General features: G+C 38.9%; 2 protein-coding genes across 4 annotated transcripts; both read right to left on the bottom strand.

Moving 5' to 3' along the window:
• Positions 1 to 1,210: 1,210 nt before the first annotated feature.
• LOC109215665 (transcription factor VOZ1-like) lies at positions 1,211 to 6,188 on the bottom strand. 3 transcript variants are annotated; one of them, XM_019379774.1, is made up of 5 exons: positions 5,967 to 6,188; positions 5,061 to 5,322; positions 4,430 to 4,564; positions 2,359 to 2,875; positions 1,211 to 2,267 (listed from the first exon to the last, which is right to left on the bottom strand). In XM_019379774.1, the coding sequence occupies exons 2-5, from the start codon at positions 5,286 to 5,288 to the stop codon at positions 1,714 to 1,716; spliced, it is 1,434 nt and encodes a 477-aa protein (XP_019235319.1). In that variant the 5' UTR covers positions 5,289 to 5,322; positions 5,967 to 6,188; the 3' UTR covers positions 1,211 to 1,713. The 3 variants fall into 3 exon arrangements, with proteins under 3 accessions (XP_019235319.1, XP_019235321.1, XP_019235320.1); XM_019379776.1 differs by lacking the exon at positions 5,967 to 6,188 and adding an exon at positions 5,754 to 5,855; XM_019379775.1 differs by lacking the exon at positions 5,967 to 6,188 and adding an exon at positions 5,740 to 5,854.
• Positions 6,189 to 18,672: 12,484 nt separating this feature from the next.
• On the bottom strand, positions 18,673 to 23,375 carry LOC109215668 (OPA3-like protein). The gene is made up of 4 exons (XM_019379780.1): positions 23,025 to 23,375; positions 20,851 to 20,985; positions 19,438 to 19,524; positions 18,673 to 19,035 (listed from the first exon to the last, which is right to left on the bottom strand). Exons 1-4 carry the CDS (start codon positions 23,151 to 23,153, stop codon positions 18,877 to 18,879), a joined length of 510 nt encoding a protein of 169 aa, XP_019235325.1. The 5' UTR covers positions 23,154 to 23,375; the 3' UTR covers positions 18,673 to 18,876.
• Between the last annotated feature and the right edge of the window lie 2,715 nt (positions 23,376 to 26,090).

Raw genomic sequence — 26,090 nt, 5'->3', positions numbered from 1 at the left:
ATTAATTATTTGTAGCTTAGAGTAAGATTCCCCTATATCTTTGACCAACAGGCTTTATATATAATGGAGGATTGGAGGGAATGTATTGAAGGAAATTTGCTAGAAATGCTAGCATATAAAGTGTCCCGACTGAAAAAGTTTGAACTTAAAGAATAAACATTTGCAATTATTTACCAGTGGCACGAAGGTCGGCTGTGGCATATGCCTATGTCAATGGCACGAACTCGGTCGTGACAAGTCTGTGTGAATGGCCCGAGGTCAGCCGTGGCATGGCACTATGGTCCGAGGTCGACCGTGGCATGCCTAGTATTAGAAGCTTGAATGCACTGCCAAAGTCCTATACAAGGACCAAGATTAGACCAAACTCTTATGCTGAACATGGTTATAAAGCTAACCAAATAACCATTCAAGATAGATACGCTTAAAATCAAATATATATATATATATATATATATATATATATATATATATATATATATATATATATATATATATATATATATATATATATATATATATGGATTAATATTAGAATTTAAAATCTAGACATCAGTGTTGTTTTCAGAAGAAAAAGAAAACGAATTGTCTTCTACTTCAAACGCCATCTTGGAATGTAGCCATCATCATCTATAAAACGGTAAACTATTCATTCACCATTTATTAAAATTCTTTTAGTTGTAGGTACACTATCATCTCTTTCCTTTATTTTACGAGTAAGAAAGTGATCTCTTTCAATTTTAGAAATCTATTTATCCAACTAATTAATGTGACGTGAAATATTATACCTATATATAGTGGTGAAGTCAGAAATTTCTCTAAGGGTATTCAAACTAGAAAGAAGAGAAAAAAATTCTACGATAAAGGATATTTAATATATGTTATATACCTCTAAAATCTAATATTTACCTATATATACAATGTAATTTTTTGACGAAGAGTGATTAATTGGTTACCCCTAAGTAAATGCCTATACACATAATGCTTGGGTTAATTTCTCAACCCAGTGAGTAAATTTTGACTATATAAGTAGTTGCTAGGTCATACCAACACAACACAAGAATCTAGTAACTCCGTTCACCAAAGCTCAAACTAATGGAGAGAAATCACCTAGCGTGTTATTGTTTCATACCAATTAAAGTTTTGTATAGGTTAAAAGGAGCTCTCTTTCCACTTGAGTGGTAGGCCTACATGAACATAGTTACCAAAAAAGTACATAAGAACATGTATCTGATTGCCAGATTGGGCTTCAAATAATGTTTTACACCAAATAGAGCCTCAAACCATGCATTTAAAGTTGTCCATCCTATTGATCATACCTACAATGTAACCATGTAAAACAGCAGCAGATCTTGAAGAAAATGACCGTTACAAATTACCATTTACATGTGGTCACCGAGTCTGACACTATAACATCAATACATTTAGTGTCAACTCGGCTCCAAAATATGTAAATGAGAAGACCAAGTAAATTGGGTTTTCATTTTCAAGCAGTAAAATGTGCTCCATAATTAGATGAGACCGCGTCACAGATGACAATGAAATATTGACCACAAGCCCATGGAAATGAGAGGCATCCCGTTGGCCCTGACTAAATAAGTAAGCAGAAGCCGAGCAACTTGCCCACCAACATGATTTTTGAGTCTAAGATGAAACTGGTGTATAATACACAGGCGAAAAGCCTCTTGTTTGAAAAGCATCGATGCATGTATCTAATTAGGTAATGAAGTAGCCATCCAAATCGTCTACAAGATAGTCATAAGGTTCGCCGGTCCCATAATCAAACCCTTCACAAGTTGGAAGCATTGGAATTGGAGCAGCTTGAATGTTTCCCACATTCTTCAAACTAGCAGCCTTTGCTCTGCCCTTAACAGTTCGCTTGTTGTCCAAAGGAAATTCAGCAGTAAGTCTTCCCATTTGCTTTTGCAAATCAGAAACAGATACATTGGTTACCTTCCCTTTGGGGATCTTTTTCCCATCAACAAGTTTCAGTTCCAATCTGTACAAGGCACATGCATCGTACTTGTTGATCTCATACTCGTAAAGATGCCATTCCAGATTTTTCATCGGTTGTGGATCCATGTAGTAGGATCTTTTCAGCCCTCCAAATTCATTCATCATTTGCTTCCTTGACTCGTGCCAACCCCGTCCATTATAATCCGGCAATGACCTCTGCTTTCTGTTTCCACTTTCAAACGCTCTTCGAGGCTTATCAAAGAAAAGCCACTCCCTAATTGTTTCACCTTCAACAACTTTAAGATCAAAGAGCTCTGCAGAAGCATAAGCAAACCAACCGATATCAGATTTTACAAGTAAAGAAAATCCGGCAATGAGAATACAGAAATGCCACAGCACTCTTACCGGGTGCATTCCAGGGGGATTTTGCCGTGGCAGCACCCTCACACTCAGGAACACCAACATCTTTTCCATGTGCTTTTGCACCAAGAGCTTGAAAAAGCAAGTTATCCTTTAAGCCGATACCCATTGGCCGAACAACTGGAGGCCTCCCGGGATAACCTTCATTAGGTGCAAGAGAAGCATGATAGTCACTGCAGTAGTCTTGAGACTTCTGACACCAGTCTGACCCCATCGCAGGTCGGGGGCAATCCCAGAGTGCACATTTCGGCCCCAGGAAAGCAGAGGCTGGAGGACTAATATGAATAGGAGGCAAAGCGTCCTCTAGGCAAAGATTTAGAGCATCAAATCCAGGTAAGTACTGCTGATCGTATTCTTGATGCAAATCAAAAGAATGGTAATCCAATTGGGTTGCAATGCCAAGATTGTTAATCCCCGCATTGTTAACCACTAAAGGCAAGCCTTTGCATTGATCAACCAAGTGGAAACCTTGCTCCTGCAGCACCTGAGTTGCATTGAAACCCTACGGCAAACAATCGCTTAACAGGTAAGAACTAATTGATCACTTAACAGGCTTGCTACACTAGCAGAAAAACCAAAAAATTGCAAAAAGCCTAATCTTAACTTCTTAGAAATCAACCAAAAAAGGAGAGAAACAAGAAAAACTATCTGAAAAGAGGTCAGGAGACTATTTACATAAATGAAAAACATGAAGTAGAGGATAATGGTTACGGGGAAAGATCAGAAAAGATTGGACCGCCAACGGCATTAAGAGAGCTTCAAGCAAGATAACAGTCATGACAGACATCTATAGAAGGGCTACAAGACCAACAATATTACTTACGAGGGAATGTCGGGGCTTAGAGGGCCTACATATCTCCAAGATGAGCATTTTAAAAATACAATTGTTAAGATGGAAGTCCAGACATAAGAAAAAGGACAAGACTACAAAAGATCATATCCATTATCCGCTGGTCTGTAAGCGTGACGCTATGATGATTAAACATGCTACGGATGACGAGATAGACCAAAAATCATATGAAGGAATATTGTGTTAAAAGACCCACAATCGCTCGGAAGCAATGCAAAGTCACCTAAAAACCACAACGCAACACAAATATAGAAGGATTCATATAGGCAATACCAACAAGTTGATAGCAATGTAATTTAAAAGCCATCACCTTGTCGCTTAAAGCGATGAAGCGAAGCAAAGGGCTATCGCTTCATCAATGAAGCTATGCATATCAAAGAAGTATGAGTTTCAGACAATGACACTTAAATTGGTCCTCGATTCCTTAAATCTCAACTTTACGAAGTTGGTTTAATATCAATATTATAATACATTGAACGCTGAAATTAGTTATGTAAATTGCAATTTGATTATTATGGTACTAAATACATATGAGTTTAGATGTTTTTAAAATTCATTACTTGTGTGTTTTACTTCAAAAATGCATGCACTTTACTTTTCACTTTTCACGTCAAACCCCAAGTAACATGTATCTTTGTGCGTTTTTCGCTTATAAAAACACTGATTGTTACACTTAAACTGCACCCGGTTTTGCCAACTCAGTGTAAGATAAGTGTGAGATTTAGAATTACCCTAGTTTCTCAGTCTCCAAGTTGCCTTAAAAGACAAGTTTTTAGTATTATAATAGAAAGAGCCAGAATAGCGTGTAACGGATATAGAGGAATCGTACAAGAGACCAACTAGTTTGGGTTGAAATATAGTTGATTGATTGATATATATGAAGGAAAGGATTTCCAAATCCAAGATTAGCTGGATTTATCATCGCGAAGCACAATGTGGCTGTGAGTGATATCCAGTGAGGTGGTGAAACTTCTTAGAGCAGAAGGGCATGGAAGAAAGATCCAGCTACTGCTGGGAAATTTTTTAACATATATACTAAGAGCAATCTGGAGAAGCATCCAAGAACCAAGTATTATCTCTCCCATTCAATATATAAAGAATTTATAAATAGTGAAAGGTTACCCAAGGAGAAGCAGCAACCTCGTAATTACCAATCAGAAGAGTCCAGCATATGCACAAGATGAAATTACTAAGTAATATGCATACCTCTTGAAAACCAGTAACACTAACTTTTTGAGCATCAGGCTCAGGCTTAGGCGCAGCTAATGGACTGGTCGCATCATCTTCTTCCTCACCAAGTAACAGTCTATAGATGTCTGATGATGAAACAAGGCTTCCTCCCTGCAAGGTCACCCATGAATGTAAAACCCGTAATTGTATATCTCTATACCACCAATACCTGAAGACAGCAACCTACTTAACAATATCACGTTTACTGTAACAAATCAACCACAAACGAAGACAGGAAACATAAGTTCACACATAGCCTACTATACTCATAAACACTATCTTTTGATTAACACAATGAGACTGATCTGCACTTGCTATAAACCTAAATTTTCTATAACCATGTGCTCAAGCATGCGTCAAGACACAACACAGCTTACATATAAGAAGACATGTCAACATGCAAAAAGAATTTCTTGGCGATGCGCACAACTGTATAAGAGTAAAATCTAGTGAACTTCTAGTACTTTTTATTTTTGTTTTTATTTTGCATAACGTTGCCCTAAGACGTCGTTATTGCGGTTGTAATGTGTACATGATAGACAGGTACAAAAGTGTAAAAGCTCTTGGTGTGCTCGGAGCTAAAATGGACAAAAGTGTTTGTTCTTTCCTGCAAAGAAGAAGCCGGGGATGGCTCATTGAGCTCAGCTTTCCATTCGCGCAGCATCTGGTGGACTTGCTCTTCAAGCAACCCAACATCATAACTTCGGCTTTCTTTCCTCGCAGATTGTAGATTAGTTAAAACACCCTGCAGATCATCGACACGGTTCTTTGCCTTGTCCTTGAAGAGCTGGTGCGATGCAGACTTGCACGCACCCCTCTTCGAAACCTTCCTCATCCAATCAAACAGAACAATACCCTCAACTCCTCACCTGCAAAAACCAACAAGTAAATACTTAGCTCTAAACATCCTATTATGTTTCTCAGTTTCTCTTAAAATACACATCCAGCACAAAACCTAAGCCAAAACTAACAAACAAGATATGGCTACAAATTTCCTGTTAGAAAACCAATACCTCAAGCGGTTAAGAAATTTACTAAATATGTACATAAATCAAATTAAGAACCCAGTAACTGGCATTTGAGGTTGCTGTCCTAGAATCCAGAACCATAAAGTTCAAATCCTGGATCCGCCTCCTCCGATCAAACAGAGTACTAAGATTCAAGCATTAATTTCTTATAAAAACCCAGTACTTCCCACGAGCAGAAAAAGGAGCCCAATTATGACTATACCCCATCACAAACAAAAAATTCCAAAAAAAAAGCCCAAATCAGTAATGAACGAGTACCCAAGTAATAAAACCTTCAAAATAAGCAAGAAAACTCGATCCTGCTAAAAACCCAAGAGAGCTACACGATCTTGATGTGGAAACAATAAAACCCCTAATTTTGGAATTAAAAAGCATTTGCACCATCAGATTCTACTCAAATTTATGAATATATAAAACACAAAAAACAGAATAAAATGGAAATGGGTGTTACCGGGGGAGGGAGGGGGGGGGGGGGGTGTTAATACCTGTTAGCGGTTCGTGGATAGAGAAGAACCGAACGAATGTAAGTGAAGATAGAAAAGAGTAAAAGAGAGAGTGAGACTGCTGTCCTCTTTCTATAATTTGTTGGAATTTTGATTTGAGATTTATGTGTTATTACAACTAGAAGCAGAAGACTGGTTAGTGGTTTCTATCAAATACCTAAAGAATAAAAAGCAACAATCTGTGATGACAATTCATGTGTACGCGGCAAAAGCATGAGAGGAGAGGATATATGCTTTGCTTTTTTGAATTTCCTTTTATACCCACCCTCTTCTTTTTTTTAAAGTTTAAACAAAAAAGATTTAAAGGAATATTTTCATTAAAGGAATTTAATATATAAAATTTTAATATTTTCATTATATATATACAATATATATATATATATATATGTATGTATGTATTGTATATGGGCAAAACCGGTCTCGTAGTACAAGCCGGTCTCTCACATGTTAGGCCAAGCTTGAGATATGGTAACCAGGGGCCTAGATCGAGGTAGGGATCTCATCGATTCTGAGTCCGGACCATAACTTCCGCCTTCGAGGGTATCGGGGACATGATTCGGATCGGTCCTGGCCTTGATTAACTTCGAAGAACGTTGTCAGGTAGTTAGGCTCGGCCAACAGAAGGCCGAGATATCCGTAACCGACCGAATATCATGGTGGAGATCTCGGCATATGTCGACGTGAGATCAGCAATCAGTTAATTAGGAGATTTTTACCTTTTATAGAGTTGTACCTAATATAGGACTCCCCTACTATATAAAGGGGGGTCTGATTACATGTAAAACACATTGTAACACGCACTTAGAAGCAATACATTGTTATTTTTCTCTTTAAGATCTTATTCAAATGTGTCCTGATACGGATCAAAGTGCGTCCTGTTCAAGGGTGGCTAATCCCCCAAGGTCGTAACGTTTCAATTTGCGCGGTCTGAATTTAATTTATCATTGTTTATTTCAAATGCAATTTAATATATCGCTTTGTGTCAATTTAATCCACGTATCCTTAAAACCACTTACAAATTCAATTGTTATCTGATTTTGAGGGTAAACAGTTTGGTGCCCACCGTGGGGCTAAGGATAATAATGGTTATTTGATACAAATTTCCGTAATACACACTACTTTACACTTGTTCATTGAAGTGCCTCTAATTTCAGGTTAAAGCTCAAAATGTCAACTCACAATTAGCACCCCTACCTTTTGACAATGAGCCCGGTCATCATGGTGAAAATAACAACATAGCACCCGGTAACGAGGTACCGCCCGTTGATCCCATCGAAATTCCAATCGCGGACCCGTTGGATGCTAACTCGCATGTGGCTATCGACACAAACCTGCCTATCGACCCCGAGAATAGCATCCGTGGTGGAGCCCGATCGGCAGTGCAAAATACTCAAAACAATGGAGGATACAAGATCAATCTACGGATGATCTTCAAAATATTACAGACTCAACAGGCGGTGATAGCCCAGTTACAGAACCAAAGCTGCGCACCGAGCAGAATTGAACCTGATCCATCCCGGGAAGTCACCCGCAGGGAAGAACCAGTCGCAGAGAGGTTGAATGAAAATGAATCAGGGACTAACCCCGAGATCATAAAAATGCTTGAGGAGTTGACAAAATAGATAGAATCAGGGGAGAAGAAAATCGAAGTAAATGACAAAAAGGTAGAAACCTATAATTCCAGGGTCAATCAAATCCCGGGAGCGCCGCCGATACTGAAAGGCCTGGATTCCAAGAAGTTCGTGCAAAAACCTTTCCCTCCGAGTGCGGCTCTAAAGCAAATCCCTAAAAAATTCCGCATGCACGAGATTCCTAAGTACAACGGAACGACCGACCTAAACGAGCATGTTACCTCCTACACATGCGCCATCAAAGGGAACGACTTGGAGGATGATGAGATCTAGTCTGTCTTGTTGAAGAAATTCGGAGAGACCCTGTCAAAGGGAGCTATGATATGGAATCACAACTTGCCTCCTAATTTTATTGACTCATTTGCTATACTTGCAAACTCTTTCGTGAAAGCACACGCCGGGGCTATCAAGGTCGAAACCAGGAAGTTAGACCTTTTCAAAGCAAGACAGAAGAATAATGAGATGCTCAGGGAGTTCGTGTCTCGGTTTCAAATGGAACGGATGGATCTGCCATCGACCGTTGATGATTGGGTCGTTCAAGCTTTCACCCAAGGTATCAATGTTCGAAGCTCGTTGGCTTCACAGCAGTTGAAACAAAATCTGATAGAATATTCGGTTGTTACCTGGGCCGACATGCATAACCGGTATTAATAAAAAATCAGAGTCAGAGATGATCAACTTGGGGCCCCTTCGGGGTCCGTTTATCTCGTTAGATCCATCGATGGAGTCAAGAGAGATATCAACCGTGAACCAAGGTCAAACAGGGATCAGTATCAGCCTTACAATGGAGATCGAAGAAGTAGAGGGTCCAGGCGGAATTCTATGCGAAGTGATCGAGTTCAAGACAATCGGGGACTCATGAGCAAGAACGATTTCGACAGGCCTATCGGGCCTAAGAAAGCACCGAGGTTATCGGAATAACGTCGATGTTATCGCCATTGTATCAGCCATCGGACGCATCAAGGACACCAAATGGCCTCGACCTCTACAATCAGATCCAACCCAAAGAGACCCTAACCAGATGTGCAAATATCATGGCACTCACGGCCACAGAATAAAGGATTGCCGACAGTTGAGAGAGGAAGTAGCCCAGTTATTCAACAACGGGCACCTTCGATAATTCCTGAGCGACCGGGCCAAGAACCATTTCAGGAATAAGGATTCTATTAAACAGACTGAACAAGAAGAACCTCAACACTTCATTAACATGATCATTGGTGGGATCGATGTCCCTCAAGGGCCGATGTTGAAGCGCACCAGTGTATCCATCACAAGAGAAAACGGACTCGAGATTACATACCGGAAGGAACCTTGTCTTTCTATTAGGACTGTGAACTAACAACGAGGCAAAATATGAGGCCATGATTGCATGTCTCGAACTAGCCAAAAGATTGGGGGCGGAGGTGATCGAAGCTAAGTGCGATTCCCTCCTCGTGGTGAACAAAGTTAATAGGACATTCGAGGTCAGAGAAGAACGGATACAAAGGTACCTGGATAAGTTGCAGGTAACATTACATCGGTATAAGGAGTGGACTTAGCAACACGTACCTCGGGATCAAAATAGTGAGGCCGATGCCCTTGCTAACTTAGGGCCATCGGTCAAGGACGACGAGCTCAACTCGAGCGCAGTCGTACAACTCATGAGATTGGTAGTGGAAGAGAGCCACGCCAAGATAAACTCCATAAGACTGACTTGGGACTGGAGAAACAAATATATTGAATATCTTAAGACCGGAAAACTGCCCTCGGATCCAAAAGAATCGAGGGCCATGAGTACAAAGGCAGCCCGGTTTAGCTTGTCCGAAGACGGAACCCTGTTCAGAAGAACGTTCGATGGTCCACTAGCAATATGTCTAGGACCAGGAGATTCCGAATACGTTCTGAGGGAAGTTCGCGAGGGCACCTGCTGAAATCATTCAGGCGCCGAATCATTGGTTTGAAAAATAATCAGAGCCGGCTACTACTGGATCGATATGGAAAAGGACGCGAAGGAGTTCGTACGAAAATATGATGAATGTCAAATACATGCTCCGATGATACATCAACCCGAGGAGCTGCTGCATTCGGTTTTGTCACCATGGCCGTTCATGAATTGGGGAATGGACATCGTTGGCCCCCTTCCATGGGCACCCGATAAGGCTCAATTTATATTGTTTATGACTGACTATTTTTCTAAGTGGGTGGAAGCCCAGGCATACGAGAAGGTCAGGGAGAAGGAAGTCATCTATTTGGGACCACATCATATGCCGGTTCGGAATGCCGGCCGAGATCGTGTGTGACAACGGGAAACAATTCATCAGCAGCAAAGTGACCAAGTTTCTCGAAGACCATAAAATCTAAAGCATCCTATCAATACCCTATCACCCTAGTGGGAACGGACAAGCAGAATCGACCAACAAAACCATACTCCAAAAACCTCAAAAAGAGGTTAACCGACGCCAAAGGAAAATGGAAGGAAATCCTGCCCGAAGTCCTATGGGCGTACCGCATGACCTTAAAGTCCAATATCGGGGCTACCCCGTTCTCGCTGTTTTACGGTGCCGAGGCTCTAATACCAGTCAAAGTCAGAGAACCAAGTCTCAGGTTCCGATACGCAATCGAAGAATCGAATGACGAGGCCATGAGTACGAGCCTGGAAATATTAGATGAAAGGCGCGAATCCGCCCTTGTCTGGTTGGCCGCCCAAATACAGTGGATCGAGAGATATTACAATTGAAGGACCAACATTCGACACTTCAATGTCGGGGACTTGGTGTTAAGAAGGGTCACACTAAGCACCCAAAATTCGAACAAGGGGAAGCTGGGGCCGAATTGGGAAGGGCCGTATCAAATTATCGAGATCACCGAAAAAGGATCATATAAACTTGGAACAGTGAACGACGAGCAACTATCGAACAACTGGAACATAACTCACTTGAAGCGATACTACCGCTAAGGTACGACCCCATTCACTCCTTTTACTTATTTTTGAACTAACACTTGCAGGTAACCAACAAGGAACTTTATAATTTTTAGGCTTGAAAGCATGCGTTTCACTCTTTTTTCCTTGAACCAGTTCTGTCCCAAATAGGTTTTCTGGCAAGGCTTGTAATGAGGCAATAATGGATCGTGCTAACTTAGATCAAAGGGCGATCATGAACTGGTTTCAAAGATCACATCAACAGTATCCGAGGCTTATCTATGATCAACATCGAACAATGGGGGGCATTACCCTCGGATAACGACTTTAGCGAGGACAGAGACTTTGTGATTGAACGGTCTTGGCTCGATCGATAGGATTTACTGTATGGGCCAAACGGTCAAATGAACTGTGCCCGCTAGACTGCTCGAGCCCTGGCACAAAGCTTGTACACATGTGTAACTATTACGCACAAGAATAAAATAAGTCTCTACCTTGCGGATGAATATATTGTCCCTTAAAATTTTTCTTTTTTCATTTCTTAAGAAAATTTCCTACATCTGATCCCCTAAAGGTATCGAGCCCAAGGGCTGCCTTAATCCGTGTTCAAATGATCACTCCCACCCGGGGACTGCGTCCAAAGGCAAACTCAGATGGCCCGGGCTATCAAAGCTCAGGGGCACAAGACCAATTAGGCAACGCCCGAACTTTAAAGGCTACGGCCATCCCCACTCGGGGACTGTTATTTTAGGCAAGCCCGGATAACTCAGGATAACAAGCCTACTGGGCAACACCCGAACTAAAAAGGCTACAACCATATTAAAATAGCTTGGAGACGTTTGAGGCTCGTAACAAAAACAACAATGCCGTAAAATTTCTTAACCGGTTCTAAAAGGCTACCCTCGACAAACTATAATCTAAAAAAGTATAAGTATTTTTGGGAAAAATTTCCATTCATACCGAACCCGCACGATGACTTAAAACAAAATAATATTGAAGGCAAAGTTTGTTCGAACCTCCGAACGTAACCTAAATATTTCATGTTAAGGCATTTCAATCTTTGCAAATATAAATAATAAAGCAAAGGAAAAATTCAGAAGTTGTTGAAAGGAAAAAGCCTTATATACATATCAAAAGATCTTTTACAAGGGCCAAACAGCCCTGATGCAAATTTTTACAAAGGCCAAACGACCTCGACAAAACGGTAATACAAAAGGCAGAAAACAAAAACATCTATGAAGCGCCTAAGTGGCCTAGTCTTCGCCGGGGGCCGCCTCATTACCAGGGCATTCGGGGTCACCTCTACCCTCGTATCCGCTCAAATCCTCGGAGTCTTCATCATTCTTGGGATAAGCCAACTTTTTGGCCTCGGCTTGGAGCCCCTTGGCACTCTCAATTTCGGCCGACAAGTCGAAACCTCGAGCATGAATTTCCTCGAGGGCCTCCCTTCGGGATTGCCGCTTTGCGTGCTCGACAATATCCTCTACTCGAACTTGGGCCGCCTCGGCATCGGCCCTATATTGGGCCACCATCTCGTCAGTATCGATTTTAACCACCTCGGCCACCAACTTGGCCGTTTCAAGCTCCTTGGCCATATTTTCTCGGTCGAAGACGACCAAACTTAGCTGAGACTGGAGCTCCTCAGTCTTTTTGGCCTACACCACAGCCTTTTCCTTTTCCACCCGAAGTTGGACCTCAACCGAAGCCAATTGAGCCCGGGTAGTTTCCTTTTCCGAGGCCAAGTGGTCCATTTTGCTTTTCCATTCTTCGGCCTCGGCCTTTATCTCGTCCATCTCTGCCCGAAGCTGGTCAATTCGATCAAGTTTCTGTTGGACCTGCGGGTTCAGAGCATTAGTCACCGAGTCTAGCTCATTGTCACTAACCTCAAAGACTTTTACCTTTTCTACCAGGTCGGCGTGCTCTTTCCGAGCTGCCTCTAGCTCGGCTCGGAGGCTCTTAGCCTCCCCTTCATGTTGCTCGCTGAGAAGTTTGTACGCATCTCTCTTCTGAGTGAGCCCTCGAATCTCGGCCTCATACTAGTTTAGCTTTTCCCGATATCGAAGAAAAGTCTCATGATGAAGCACCGAGGCCTACAAACACAAAGAAAAAAGTTATGATTATCTATAAATAAATCTCAGTACAAACTGGAAGTCATCAAGAGGCATCTGAGGTTACCCAGTTTAACGCATGTTGTGCTTCGTTGAACAGGCAGGGCGTGTCCACCTCGTTCATCTTGGCTTGGTCTTCTTCGGTCACCAGGGACCGAGATAACTGGCCACCCCTATGAGGGCAGAGAGAACCCGGGCATCCTCCGAAATAGAGATGACGACAGATCGTTTTCGGTCAGGATTCACGCTCGGAGCTGGGACCAGTTGATTAGTTTCGGACTTGAGGAAGGCCCGTTTGTTCTCGAAGATGTGCTCTTCCTCGTCACCTCTAAGTCACCCAATCCGCTGACGTCCTCCGTGGTGGCAGAATCCACACCATCAAAAAAACTGAGAAGGGGGTCTTCCGCTCCTTGGGCCCCCTTGTTGGGATGTTCTTTCACCATCTGAGCATCATTTTACATGGACTTAGTGAACGAAGGTGACTCGGAGATGTCTATCACACCGAGTGCATCCTTGGGGGGCATTGCCCACTACCCGGGAAGCCCCGGCCACGGCTTCCTCGTCGGCCTCCCTAACTTGAGGCAAAACATCCTCGCCTCTCTCTGGTTCAGAAGCCTCGGCCACGGCCTCCCCATCAGCCTCCCTGGCTTGAGGCAGATCGGCCTCGCCTCTCTCTAGTTCGGAGACCCCTTGCCCTCGAACTGCGAACGCACGCGAGCCACCAGTTCAGAGGCTTCTTCTTCTTCTTCAGACTCGCCCCTCAGCCGGTTGGGTGATTCCGATGAGGGCACTCGGGACCTGGTGCTTTCTTTGGATTTACGCACCAGCCTCCTCCTTGGTTTCTCTTTTCCGAGTTCGGAGAATTCGAAGCCCTTTTCCTTTTCTTCTCATTACCCTGTCTCGGAGCAGGGGACACGGAGGGGCAATCCTCGTTAACGGATGGAGGCCTCAGTGTGACGTCCTTGGATACACCTGCAAAGGGAAACGAAACAAGTAAGAACTTAGAGACACAAAAGAAACCCAAGAATTACTCACTCAAGAAAGGAATCTCACCATGAGAACGGGCTTCCCACCGACCTTTTGAAAGTTCGCGCCATGCGCGCTTAGAATATGGTCTTTGTAACACGATGCCCTCGACCCACTCCCTGAGTCGAGGGACTGCGTTCGGGACCCGAGCGACAGCTGTACCACCACCAAGCACCAATAAGAAGGAAAGAAAAAGAAGAGTAAAATAAAATTTTGAAAACGATTTTTTACTTACGTTTTATGTTCCACTTCTCAGGGAACGGCATGCGCTCAGCTGGGATCAAGTCTGAGGTCCTCACTCGGACAAAACGGCCTAGCCAACTTCGATCCGGATCTTCATCGATACTCGAGAATGGGGCTTTACTAGCCCGACGCGCAAGCTTGATCAGTCCCCCCTCCCGAAAGAGTCGGGGACTACATAGGCGCATGAGGTGGTCGATGGTGAACGAGAATCCATCGATCTTGCTCACGAAGAACCTAAAAAGTATCACGATCCTCTAGAATGAAGGGTGAATTCTACCGAGGCATACCTCATATCTTTTGCAGAAGTCGACGATTACCGGATCCAATGGGCCCATCGTAAAGAGATAAGTGTAAACACTTAAATATCCCTCGACGTGGGTGGTGATATCTTCATCGGGTCTGGGAACCACCACGTGCTTGTCAACCCAGTTGCAATCCTTTTTGACCAAGGGGAGGACTTCTTCAGTGATCGAGCATGCGTATCTCGAGACTTTCTCACACCGGCCGGGTACGGAGGGAGGTTTTTCACCCTTGAAATTGGCGGTTACCGAGCATCCACCAGGGATGAACGTGTTCAAAGGGGGTTCAGCTACTGGTTCCTCGACAGTAGTACGCGGAACGGTTTCCTCAACCAGCCGCGATGTAGAAGGAGTTTCTTTTTGGGGAACTATTTTTGAAGTCTTCGCCATAATAAATGAAGAATGGGGTACTTATAGTTTTTCAAACGACGGTTTGCATCCAGAAGTGGCCGACCGGCAACTGACAAGCATTTAATGCCATTAAGGCTTGACTGACGAGACGTTTCATTCATTTTGTTGTTTCTGACGCAAGGTATCGAAATCAGAATCGGAAGCTCATGTCGTTTCTCGCCGTCTACTCTCCGAAAAACGAGGGGACTATCTGTATACGGGCAAAATCGATCTCGTAGTACATGCCGATCTCTGACATGTTAGGCCAAGCTCGAGATAAGGTAACCAGGGGCCTAGACCGAGGTATGGATCTCATTGATTATGAGTCCAGACCATAACATCCGCCCTCGAGGGTATCAAGGACATGATTCGGATCGGTTCTAGCCTTGATTAACTTCGAAGAACGTTGCCCGGTAGTCAGGCTCGGCCAACAGAAGGCCGTGATATCCGTAACTGACCGAATATCACGGCGGAGATCTCGGCATATGTCGACGTGAGATTAGCAATCAGTTAATTAGGGAATGTTTACCTTTTATATAGTTGTACCTAATATAGGACTCCCCTACTATATAACGGGGGATCTGATTACTTGTAAAATACATTGTAACATGCGCTCAGAAGCAATACATTGTTATTTTTCTCTTTAAGCTCTTATTCAACTATGTCTTGATACCGATCGAAGTGCATCCTGTTCAAGGGTGGCTAATCCCCCAAGGCCGTAACGTCTCAATATGCGCTGTTTGAATTTAATTTATCATTGTTTATTTCAATTGCAATTTAATTTATCATTTTGTGTCAATTTAATCCACGTATCCTTAAAATCACTTACAAATTTTATATATATATATATATATATATATATATATATATAAAGGAAGGAGTAGTGAAAGAAACAAACATCGGTTTCACAAATCTGACGGTAGTATCTTGAATATATTTCTTGAAATAGACGGCGATGCTCCTTTGAAGCGCCTTTGGGCATAAAAGCATCGTCATCCCATATATGCTCATCATCCAAGTATCTACGGGGAAGCTCCCGTTGCTCTTCGGCCATTTCGAACAAAACCCTAGTACCAACTTCACATCTCTCGATCTTTTATACTATGCCTTTTCTTAAATTTCGGGTTCATGATACTTTCTTTGCCTGTGTCGTCCTTATATTTCACTTTATTACCTTCTTTGGCCCAATATGTTTTGTCTCTTTACCCTCCCTCACCTTCGAGAGTAATAACTTTATTTTTCTCACCAAGTAAAATGATCCAAAGTGAATTAGTGGAAACTAGACTCGCCATGTAGGATCATTAATGACGACACTTACAACTAGTGGCAGACTCAGCATTTTGTGCAAGCGGATTCAAGAAGTACATAACTTTAGTCGTAAAACAATAGTTGTCAAGTGGTTTCAAATAAAATATTTATACAAAATTTATGCAACTTTAATCGAAATTTATACATATACACAGTATTATTTTTTGATGAAGCGGCTTCAGTTGAACCTGTTTGCTTCCACATGCGTCCGCCACTCACTGCCTACACCTGATGTCAAAGTGAAGAGTAACATTTAAAGATGATACGTAAAATAGCTTCGGAGTCAAATAAACTCGTACTATGCCTATTAGTGTCGGAGCCAAGCATAAGAGAATGGCTCCGAGTCTGATAGAGAAGGTCATTAATAGGCATAAATAAGAGGAGAATCAATCAATACTAGATTATAATAGATTTGTCATCATCACTCTTAGTTTTTCCAAAAACAAGTTCAAACAATATGTAACATTTTCGAATTCTTAATTAGATTACTTAACAACCATAATTTTCATAAGATATTCCAGAAAATATGATGTTCTTGTTGAAACTATGAAGTCGAGAAGATAAAATTATAGAAGTGAAATTTATTTTAAGTTGAATATATGGAATGATGATTGAAGATTTCGATAGGGAAGAGTTTCATAATTTATTGATTTACAAGATCAATATTTATCAATTTCAAAAACTTAATTTTTTTATTTTGTGAGTCAACCATAGTTTTTAATATAATATTAATGAAATTTTTTACATATTGTTTTACATATAGTTTTTAAATTTTACATATAATCAAAATAGGGTAGACGCNTTATAAATTTGATCTTGTTATACTGTATAATTTTCCTTTTCAAAAGAATTCCTTGCGCCTCCTAGCTCAACAACAACGACCCAGTAAAATTCCATAAATGAAGTCTGAAAAGGATAGAGTGTACGCATACCTTACCCCTACCCGGAGGAGTTGAGAGGCAATTGCGCCTCCTAGCTCCCCTCATCTATTTAAATCAAATATTTGACGGCCACATGCTCTATTAATTTAGATTCATGCCACTTAGACCTACTAAAAAAGTAAGACACTTTCTAAAAAAAATATACGTATGTATTTTATTTTCTAAGTTTCGAGCCCGAAACCTTTGATAAAGTAAGAAAGATCCCAAGAATGTTACTGCACCCCTCAATTGTTTCCTCATCCTTATCACATGAATAGGTAACTATTTAATAACTCATGTCTTATACTAAAATTTGTATTGATACTATATATTTTGATGATAATTAGTTCTAAAAATAGTCTGATCTTTTCCTATATGAAGGGAAACATAAGAATAGATTGGTTAAGGTATGGCAGGCAAAAGGATATGCCGGGGGGGAGGAGGGGGGGGGGGGGGTCACTCTGGAATAGAGTTACATTGACTAGGGGTAAGGACAAAAATTAGAATCTTGTTCCCAATATGAAGTTTGAGGTCTACAATCTCATGGTAGATTCTTACCCCTGTTATTGGAATGTCAATTCCTTTCTTAACACAGATGACAACCTCTCAACCTTCAAAAAAAAAACCGTACATAATATTTACACCAAACTAATGAATGAATGATACATCCTTTTATCGTATTTTCCATCAATTTATCACTTAACTATCGTGAACTGATATAATTTAATGTAAACACCAAGTCTGATTAAGTTTCTTTCATCTTTCTCCTGGATAAACAAAAGAAGGCCTCTATCAGTCAAATTAGTAAAATGTCTATTACCAAGTTGGACAGATTCCTTGACACAGCCTTATTATAGGTAAGGGAATAAGTTTTGCAAGTTGTTTTAAATGCAATCTAGAAGGGTTGTGCAGTGCACAAAGCATTCCGTATTCACACGGGGTCTGGAAAGGGATGTAGACAACCTACTATAATACAAACATTAGTTGTTGCTTCCACGGTTCGAACGCGTGACCTATAAGTCACAGAGACAACTTTACCATTGCTCCAAGGCTCCCCTTTCGCAATCTTGAAGGGCTGCAATATCACTAAAACAAAGAAAATTGATTCCCATGACACTTCTCATCAAGAACCAAAGTGCAGAATAGGGCTCTTTTTTGATGATGTGGAACTGAGGGATTGGTCACTTTTTGTCACCCAAATTAGAATATGAAGCCTTTATGAGCAGCATCCAGATCCATCAGCAGAAAGGCATTTTTGTGGGTGAATAAATTAAAAGAGAAAGAACAAGGCAAGGAAGGCATAAAGGGTACACTCCATTATCAATTTCAAGATTCCCTATAGTCAATTCTTGATGCTCCCCTTTGGTATTGAACTGTACAAAAGGATCAATACTGATATTTGCAATCAATAATAATTTTTGCAGATAAGGAGCATCTGAACATACTTTTCACTAGCATCAACATCAGATGCTGGTTGAAGCGATCGCTCCGAATCAGTAGTGAAACCAGAAATTTTCTCAAGGACGTTCAAATTTGAAAGAAGAAAAAAAAACCCAACAAAGGGTGTTCAATATATGTTATGTATCTCTAAAACCTGATATTTTACCTATATACGCAGTGTAATTTTCCGACAAAGGATGGTTAGTTGACCGCCTTACCAAAGTGTAGCTTCGCCCCTGCACCGAATTCCCCATATTTCAAAAGTTTTCATTCTATAAACAAATGATAAGTTTCTTAAGTGTGTGTCATCAAGCAGCAACTTTTCTATTTGGTCAGGTGGATGAATGTAAATTAGGAAGAACATGGCACGAAACGAAGGTTGCACAGCAAAATTTAGGCTACTTTCACCAAATTTAACATGGAGTGGAACAAATGAAGCTCTAAAATGGTCGCCCTTCAACATCTATATTCTCAACAACAATGGCTAGTTCAAAATTCAACTTTATTTACAGTGAGTAGGCAAGAAGCTTAGACCGCGCTTTCCTTGAAATAGTCAAATAGGACTTAGATCTAAAGAATGAAAAGGAACAATATGATTCCTATTGTTAGCCAAAACTGAGCAAACAGATCATGCTGGTGTTGCTGTCTTGCCTTCTTTAACATAAGGATGTCTGAGATTGAACATACCAGCAAGTCCCTTTTCCCTTGCTAGCTGTTCTAGTTCTTGAATTTTGCTTTTGACGCCCTCCATCTCCTTTTCCAATGCTTCATCTCGTTGCCTCAATTTCTGAAATACACCAGTTTGAACTAAGACATAATTTGAACACACATCCAGGAATAATCGTTTGCAGGTTCTTATCTGAAATAAGAATTTTTTTGAATTTCCACTTAAGTAGAACGTAAAGCGAACATAGTTCTATTGAATACCACCCCTCGAAAATTTGTGGAGATAAATCAACAGACTAATGCACGTTGTCGTCATCCAAGACAATCAGATTTAGATAGAATTTAAAACACAAAAAAGGAGAGGTGACAAAGTACATACAACAACAACAACAACGACGACGACGACCTAGTAAAATCCCACAAGTGGAGTCTGGAGAGGTGACAAAGTGAATATTTTGGATAATAGATAAAGCATACTAAAGAGTTTGCCAAGACAAGAATAAGAAGAATACGAGAGGACTACCTCCATTTCTTGCCTACGAAGTTCCTCCTTCTTAGCCTCTGACCGAGCACTTCTCTGCACCTCAAATGCAAGAGCAGCAACTGCGACCTGTTCACCAAATTGCAAAAGTTGCACAAAGATTAGAAGATGCACTAGAAGTAGATGGAAGGCAGGTCACATTTCAAGGGTTAAAGTTGGCTACAAGTCTCAAGAGATTGAAGACATAGAAATGATGCCCTTAGAGATTGGTCATGTGTGTGGTTGGATGCCCTGAACAGAAATAGACAAAGAAAATGCAACCTCCTAGTCATAAGGTGGCAACTATTACCCTTGTGCCAAATCTTACTGTGCCAGCAAGTACAAGACATCACAATTGTCAGGACTTGCGGCTTATTCTTTTCAAGAACTTAATGCGGTCATTGAACAAATATTTTTTGAGTAAGCAAGTAGATAAATGTGATCGTCCATTAAAATGTTAATACATCAGAAAACACCCAAAACCAATCCTAAAAACTTCCCAAGCCTTCTCTTATCTTCCTCCACTGACATATATTTGGCTACTACACTATCAGATTGTCAAATGTCTATTGCATATGCTATTTTGGAATTAAAGGAGTTCTCTGTCAAAGGGCCTTTCAATAGCTTTATCCATAAAAAAATAAATGTTGCAAGAACGCAATGTAGAGAATCTAAATATTGTCAAATGCATGAAATAGCAGAGGCAACTCTGACCTTCAAACCCGTATTGCCATCACAGGTTGCTGAGACTTTAATTTCTTCGAAGCAAATTAGCCAAAGCAATAATTCTATAATTATCAAGACTCAGATATTGTGCACATGCATGAAGTTTGCTATGTATATTGAGATATGAGAATTTCCTAAACAAGGTGGTACTTGTCTCTTGGCTCTTTGTGCCTTCTTTACTAGCAGCTGGCGTTCTGGTAGAATCAACATTGGGAAGTTGTACAGAGAAAGATTTAGAAGTCCTGTTGGTCTAGGCAAGTCGCACACATCAATGGAAGACAAGTGCTATAAGCCTGTGTATTATGTGTCAGCGGACTTCTACAGAGAAGGATTTAGTGGTTGTATTGGACTAGGCTATTCTCGCACTTATGGCAGATAAATGTTAATGATCATGGACTTTGAGACTTAAGTGGATTATAAAAAATAAAAAAATAAAAAAATCAAATGAATGCTAGTGGAAATCATGGATTTTTCCTTAATTGACAAAGATAACATAACATGTTCCTTTTTTTCTTTTTGGGGTAACTAGGGAGAACATATCAAGTTTTACATGCTTAAAATTTGTATCATTCGATGCTTAGCAAAGCTTGTCTGCGCTCTCACAACAATTAACACATGTAATAGATAAGAATCAGGATAGCTAACTTTGCAAATATTATTGCAAAAATCGAGTGGGAAAATAAACAATACCGAGAAAACAAAAAATTCCCCCAGAAGATCAACAGCTGCTTGAACCGCTTTCTCTTCATTCAAAGGTCGTATTCCAACATCAGTTGCATGGCCATAAAGCCGTCTTTGCATGGTTGTTGTCATTCGGTGATTCGCCTGGTTTCAGCAATGGATGTAATGAAAAAAATGATCTATATTAGGAGAAACTCTTAACAAGTCAAAGTAAAAGCAGAAGTGGAGAATAACTTTCTGAAAGAGTGAAGGCTACTGGAGTATTCACATCTGAAACAAGATATGGGCATGTATTGAAACATATCTAGAAAATATTCAGAGAGTGATGCAAGAGTGCATGTAAACAATTGCAGACAAACTCATAAACAATAATACAAGCCAGAATTAACCACAAATATGAGATTTATTCAGTATAATCATCTAAGACATAAGAGTCCCTTAATGGAGATACCGCTAGCACCTTTGGACACACAATAGTCTTCAAACATGACCATCACACTTGTGATGTCAAACCACGCATCTGCTAGTCACAGTTTGTTATCAATATGTTAATACATTCTTGTCAATGTCTAAATCACATTTTGTTTTTACATTTTATTCCATATAAAATTTGTAGCAGTCAATTGTAAGTATGTTATAAGAAGTGGGTAGTCTTTCTAACAGAGCAATCATGCCCTTGCACAACAATGAAATTTGCACTCTTGCAGCGACTTATTGCAATTTTATGTCTCTATACTACTAACACTTGAGCAGAGACTTGCCAACATTTGAAAATCAGCACATCTATGTTCTTGTCAATTTGAGACCATTTCTCAATGTACGGCTCCAGCAAAGAGCAGCCACCCAGCTTTAGGAAATGGACACACTCTTCTAAACTAGCACTTGTATCCAGTAATCGTACTATCAAATTAAAAAACGAGGAACTTATACCCTCTCCAAAAATCCCTTTCATTATGCAACTTGACTCATAGCTACACAGGGAGGTTATGATGACAGGGAACAAAAATATCCTCTTGGTTGACCTGTGCAAGAAAATCTTCCAAGTATTGATACATTGAGCCCTCTAAAACAATCCAATCTTTTTTTCTTTGCTTTTGCGCAACTCGAGTATTCCACCCAGTTACCTGCTATCTCCTACCAACATAGGAAATAAAATGATCCAACCTTTTGGCAAAGCCAAATGTGGATCACAACCAACAAAAGGTGGTAAAGTCCCCCAACAATTCTTCTACAAATAATTGCATGTCACATTGGAACAAAACTAGAATCGACAAGTTCTCACCAATTTAACAGCAAATTCCATAATTCTTCGACATTTTGTTTTTTTATTTGTTTCCCACCCGGTGTTTGGTACCTGCTTTGGGGGCAGACTACTCCAGATTCGTGGTAGGAAGTACCAATTTGGCGATAAAGCACTCCCAACCAAAAGTGACTCATTTTTCATGGCTCGCACCCGAGACATGTGGTCTACATTTTGAGCTCTTTTAAAATATACAATTCCTTGATTGGTGAGCAACTCAAGACCAACCAAGACAAAGACCACAAGAATGTAATTGGACAAACCAGAATTGGAATTACGATAAGACAAAATAAAATTAACATACAATCATCGACTCAACTCCTCCTATTTGAGTGTCGCAAACCACAATTGACCCAAGACTGGCGAAAGAACATTATGGGTTCGACTTCGTGATTCTACCATTTGCCCATTTAATTTAATTAGGTTTGAAATTTTATTATTTGCTTATTTAGTGCATTTTTAATATTTAAAGCTATTGGGTTCGGATAAACCTGATACAACCTAAGGAGAACCACACCCCAAAAGCTAGCTATTGAGGAGCGAGAGCTATATAAACCCCACACTGGACACATTGTAATACCGATATGGTACTCGAGTCTCATACCTTGCAATGGACCATAACAGAACCCACCCTAAGAACAAGGATTGTGATAGGTTACTTTTAAAATGGTTTAATGATGATTGAATCAAAATAATTCATATAATCGACATCATCTAGTTTGAAATTTACATGATTCATCCAGTCATCAACCCAACAAAAATACAGTAACACGAATAACAAAGATAAACAAAACTCGAATCATAACAGGAAAGAAAAATAAAACATTTACAGTAACATAATAATATAATTGAAGGGTTTATAAAATATTGGGATTAATAATACCTGAGCCATGCTGATGATCAAATGACGGAACTTGGGGTGCAAGCCAGCTTCTTTCTTGAGCCTAGCTGCAATGGGTTTGCTTAAAGTCTTTAAAGCAAGTGTCCCTAACTTCATTAATGGGAGAACCATCACTTTATGTTTTTGTGTTCTCTGCTTTGTTACTGTCCCACTAATTTTAATGACATCAATTAGAGGTAAAGACTATCATTTCGAAGAAAATTTTTTGTATTTATATCTGATTATTTGTTTGTTGAGAACCAAGATATTGACCAAAGAACCGGAAGGTTCATTTTCTTGATGAAGAAGCTAAATGCTTGGAAGGTTTCTTTTTTCTTTTTTCACCAACTTGGGCGGAAGGTTAGTTGTGGAAATTCGAAAATGGTTTCGGGGCAGTTGTAAATTGTAAAAGGAAGTTAGGAGGAAATGCATTAATATTAGGGTCAAATTAATTAATGGTTTGTTTGGCCAAATTGTAAAAATAGCTTATTTTGAGAAATGTTTTTTTTTCAAAAGTACTTTTGGTTTGTAAACGTGTTTGACTAATTTATTTGAAAAATACTTCTGAGCACCAATTAGTGTTTGACCAAACTTTTAAAAACTGCTTCTAAGTATATTTTTCTCAGAAGTTCTTTTCAAAAAAGTGTCTTTAGAGAAAAGTTATTTTTTTCTGCTTCTCCAAAACTGCTTCTGTTTCTACTCAAAAGCACTTTTTTTCCTCTAAAAACTTGGCCAAACACTTCAACTTTGAAAAAAAAACTTTTGTTTTGAAGAAAAAAGTTCTTTTGGCTTGAAAAAGCTTGGCCAAACAGGTTATAATACTCGTTTCGATTTAATTTATGTGAATGTATTTGACTGCTGAAATTGAAGAAATAAAAGAAGATTTTATAATTTTGTGGTCTAAAATAAATCGTCGAAATTTGTATGACTAAAAATCATCTCATTAAGAGGTAAAAAGGGAGATTTAAAGTTAAATTGCTAATGAATGTAAAAATGTATAATTCTTTTTTGAACTCACTAAAAAAAAAGTGTCAAATAAATTGGTATAAATTAAATAATAATTTTAGTTCCTTGGTTATTGGTGGATTTTGATTTTAGTCCTTGTGATATCTGATTAAGCATATTTAACCTTTAATTAATTGAAATGTATACTTTTGGTCCCTTTGCTTGTGAATATTTATTTATTTATATATAGAAAATGAAAGATGGTCAACCAATGGCATATATATCATTTTGAAAAAAATTATTGTATTGTTTGCATTTCTTAAATGCAAATTGTGTCCTTCTTGATATACGTGGACCCCACATTTCCTTGACCACAACACTCCTTTAAAAGTTTAAATGAATTGTTGATTAGACTACTTTTGCAGAGTCACTCCATGCAGATACTCATTTCGAATGTTTTTTTCATTTGATAAAATTATTAATTTTTGTTTCAATCAACTAAAAGTTTTCACAGAAAAAGTAAATTTAATTTTTAAATAATAAAGCAACAAAAATAAATATAGATAAATATTTTCATATTTACCCATACTATCTTAACACAATTTAAAAAATAAAATTAAAGGTTTTCATGTATTCACAGTATTTGAAGGCGATTTAAAACCTAAAAGTTTTATATTCAAAAGTAATTTACAAAACAATAATTTGTTAAACCTTAAAGTTAATTTAAGTGATGATATTTGTTCATCTATTCTAGGAGGTTATCTCTTATGTACTTAATTGATGTGAAAATTTGATTTATATGGTTTGAACTCCATTCTTCCATGATAAGTTTTCAACAATCTATAAATTGTCTTAAAATATTTTATATTATTTCATTATAAAAATTAACATATGATAAATCTATAAAAAAAAAATCTCTTATATCCTTAATTAAGAAAAAATTAAAACCCTATAATTAAAAATTCAAATATAGTGGGAAAATAATACCATTCAATCAATTTTACAATTTGATATTTATATTTGACATTGATGTTAAAAGTTAATAATTGGAGCAACTTAAGCAGGTTATAATTTATAATTTAATTTTTTATAAATTATTAAAATAAATTAATTGTAAATTGTGATCCCCAATTGACGAGGCCAAAGTGGATAGGATTTTCCTGCTCGTGCTTTGTCAAATTCTAGTATAGTTTATGATATCGTCCCACAGAGATTGGAACATCTATCCTACAGACCCTTAATATTTCAACTACTATTTGAGAGAATTAGATTGATGAATAGTTTGTGGAATTAAAACTTGTTAAATACATAACAAGATTAAACAACTTCGAAAGATTTGTAATTAAAAAAAAAGAGTTGGGAATCGTTGAATTCACTTGATAATATATTATAATAAAATCTCACTTTGTACAAGTATTTCTCTAAAGGATAATTGCTTATTGCTAATACAATTATATCTTATCTCACCAAGAATTAATCAACTAATAACACTCCGTGAGGTTATGTAATTAATTGAGTTAAAACTGGTGACAGTTAAACTGAAATATTTTTCTTGCTTGAATTGTGCTAAGAGGTAGTAAAAACTTCGTGAGAATATTTTTACTAAAAAAAATCAATAATCTTGCCTACAACAATTCCTCCGTGAGAATTAAAACTGAGTCAAGCAAAATTACCGACTTTTAATAATAGCTTGCTAACAATTGCTCTCACTTTACTATTTTATTCAATAGTTACTATATATTAATTTTGCTCCGTGAAAATTATAACATTAATATGATAGTAACTTAACGATAAAATATATAGAAGTGATAACAATGATTAGGTAAAAACTATTATTATAGCACAACATAAAATATAAATAGAAAGATTCAAGACAAGGATGTATTAAACTGAGATAATTTTATAATATATATATCAAGCTTCATCAACTATCCCAACAAAAGAAGTTTACTCCATTACGAAGTAAGAAACTAATTTAGGAATAAAGAACTTATGAAGAAATATTATTCTTCTCAAACAAAGACAACAAGTAGTAAATACTAAAGACAAAGAGAGACCAAGAATAGTTCTTCTCTGCTCAAGACTCGATGTCTTCTTTCCAACATGCACTCTCTATTTATAGAG

This window comes from Nicotiana attenuata, unplaced genomic scaffold (assembly GCF_001879085.1).
Source record: "Nicotiana attenuata strain UT unplaced genomic scaffold, NIATTr2, whole genome shotgun sequence".
Taxonomy (NCBI): domain Eukaryota; kingdom Viridiplantae; phylum Streptophyta; class Magnoliopsida; order Solanales; family Solanaceae; genus Nicotiana; species Nicotiana attenuata.
The sequence above is the reverse complement of the archived record's forward strand: the minus strand, read 5'-3'. Positions and strand labels throughout refer to the sequence as shown.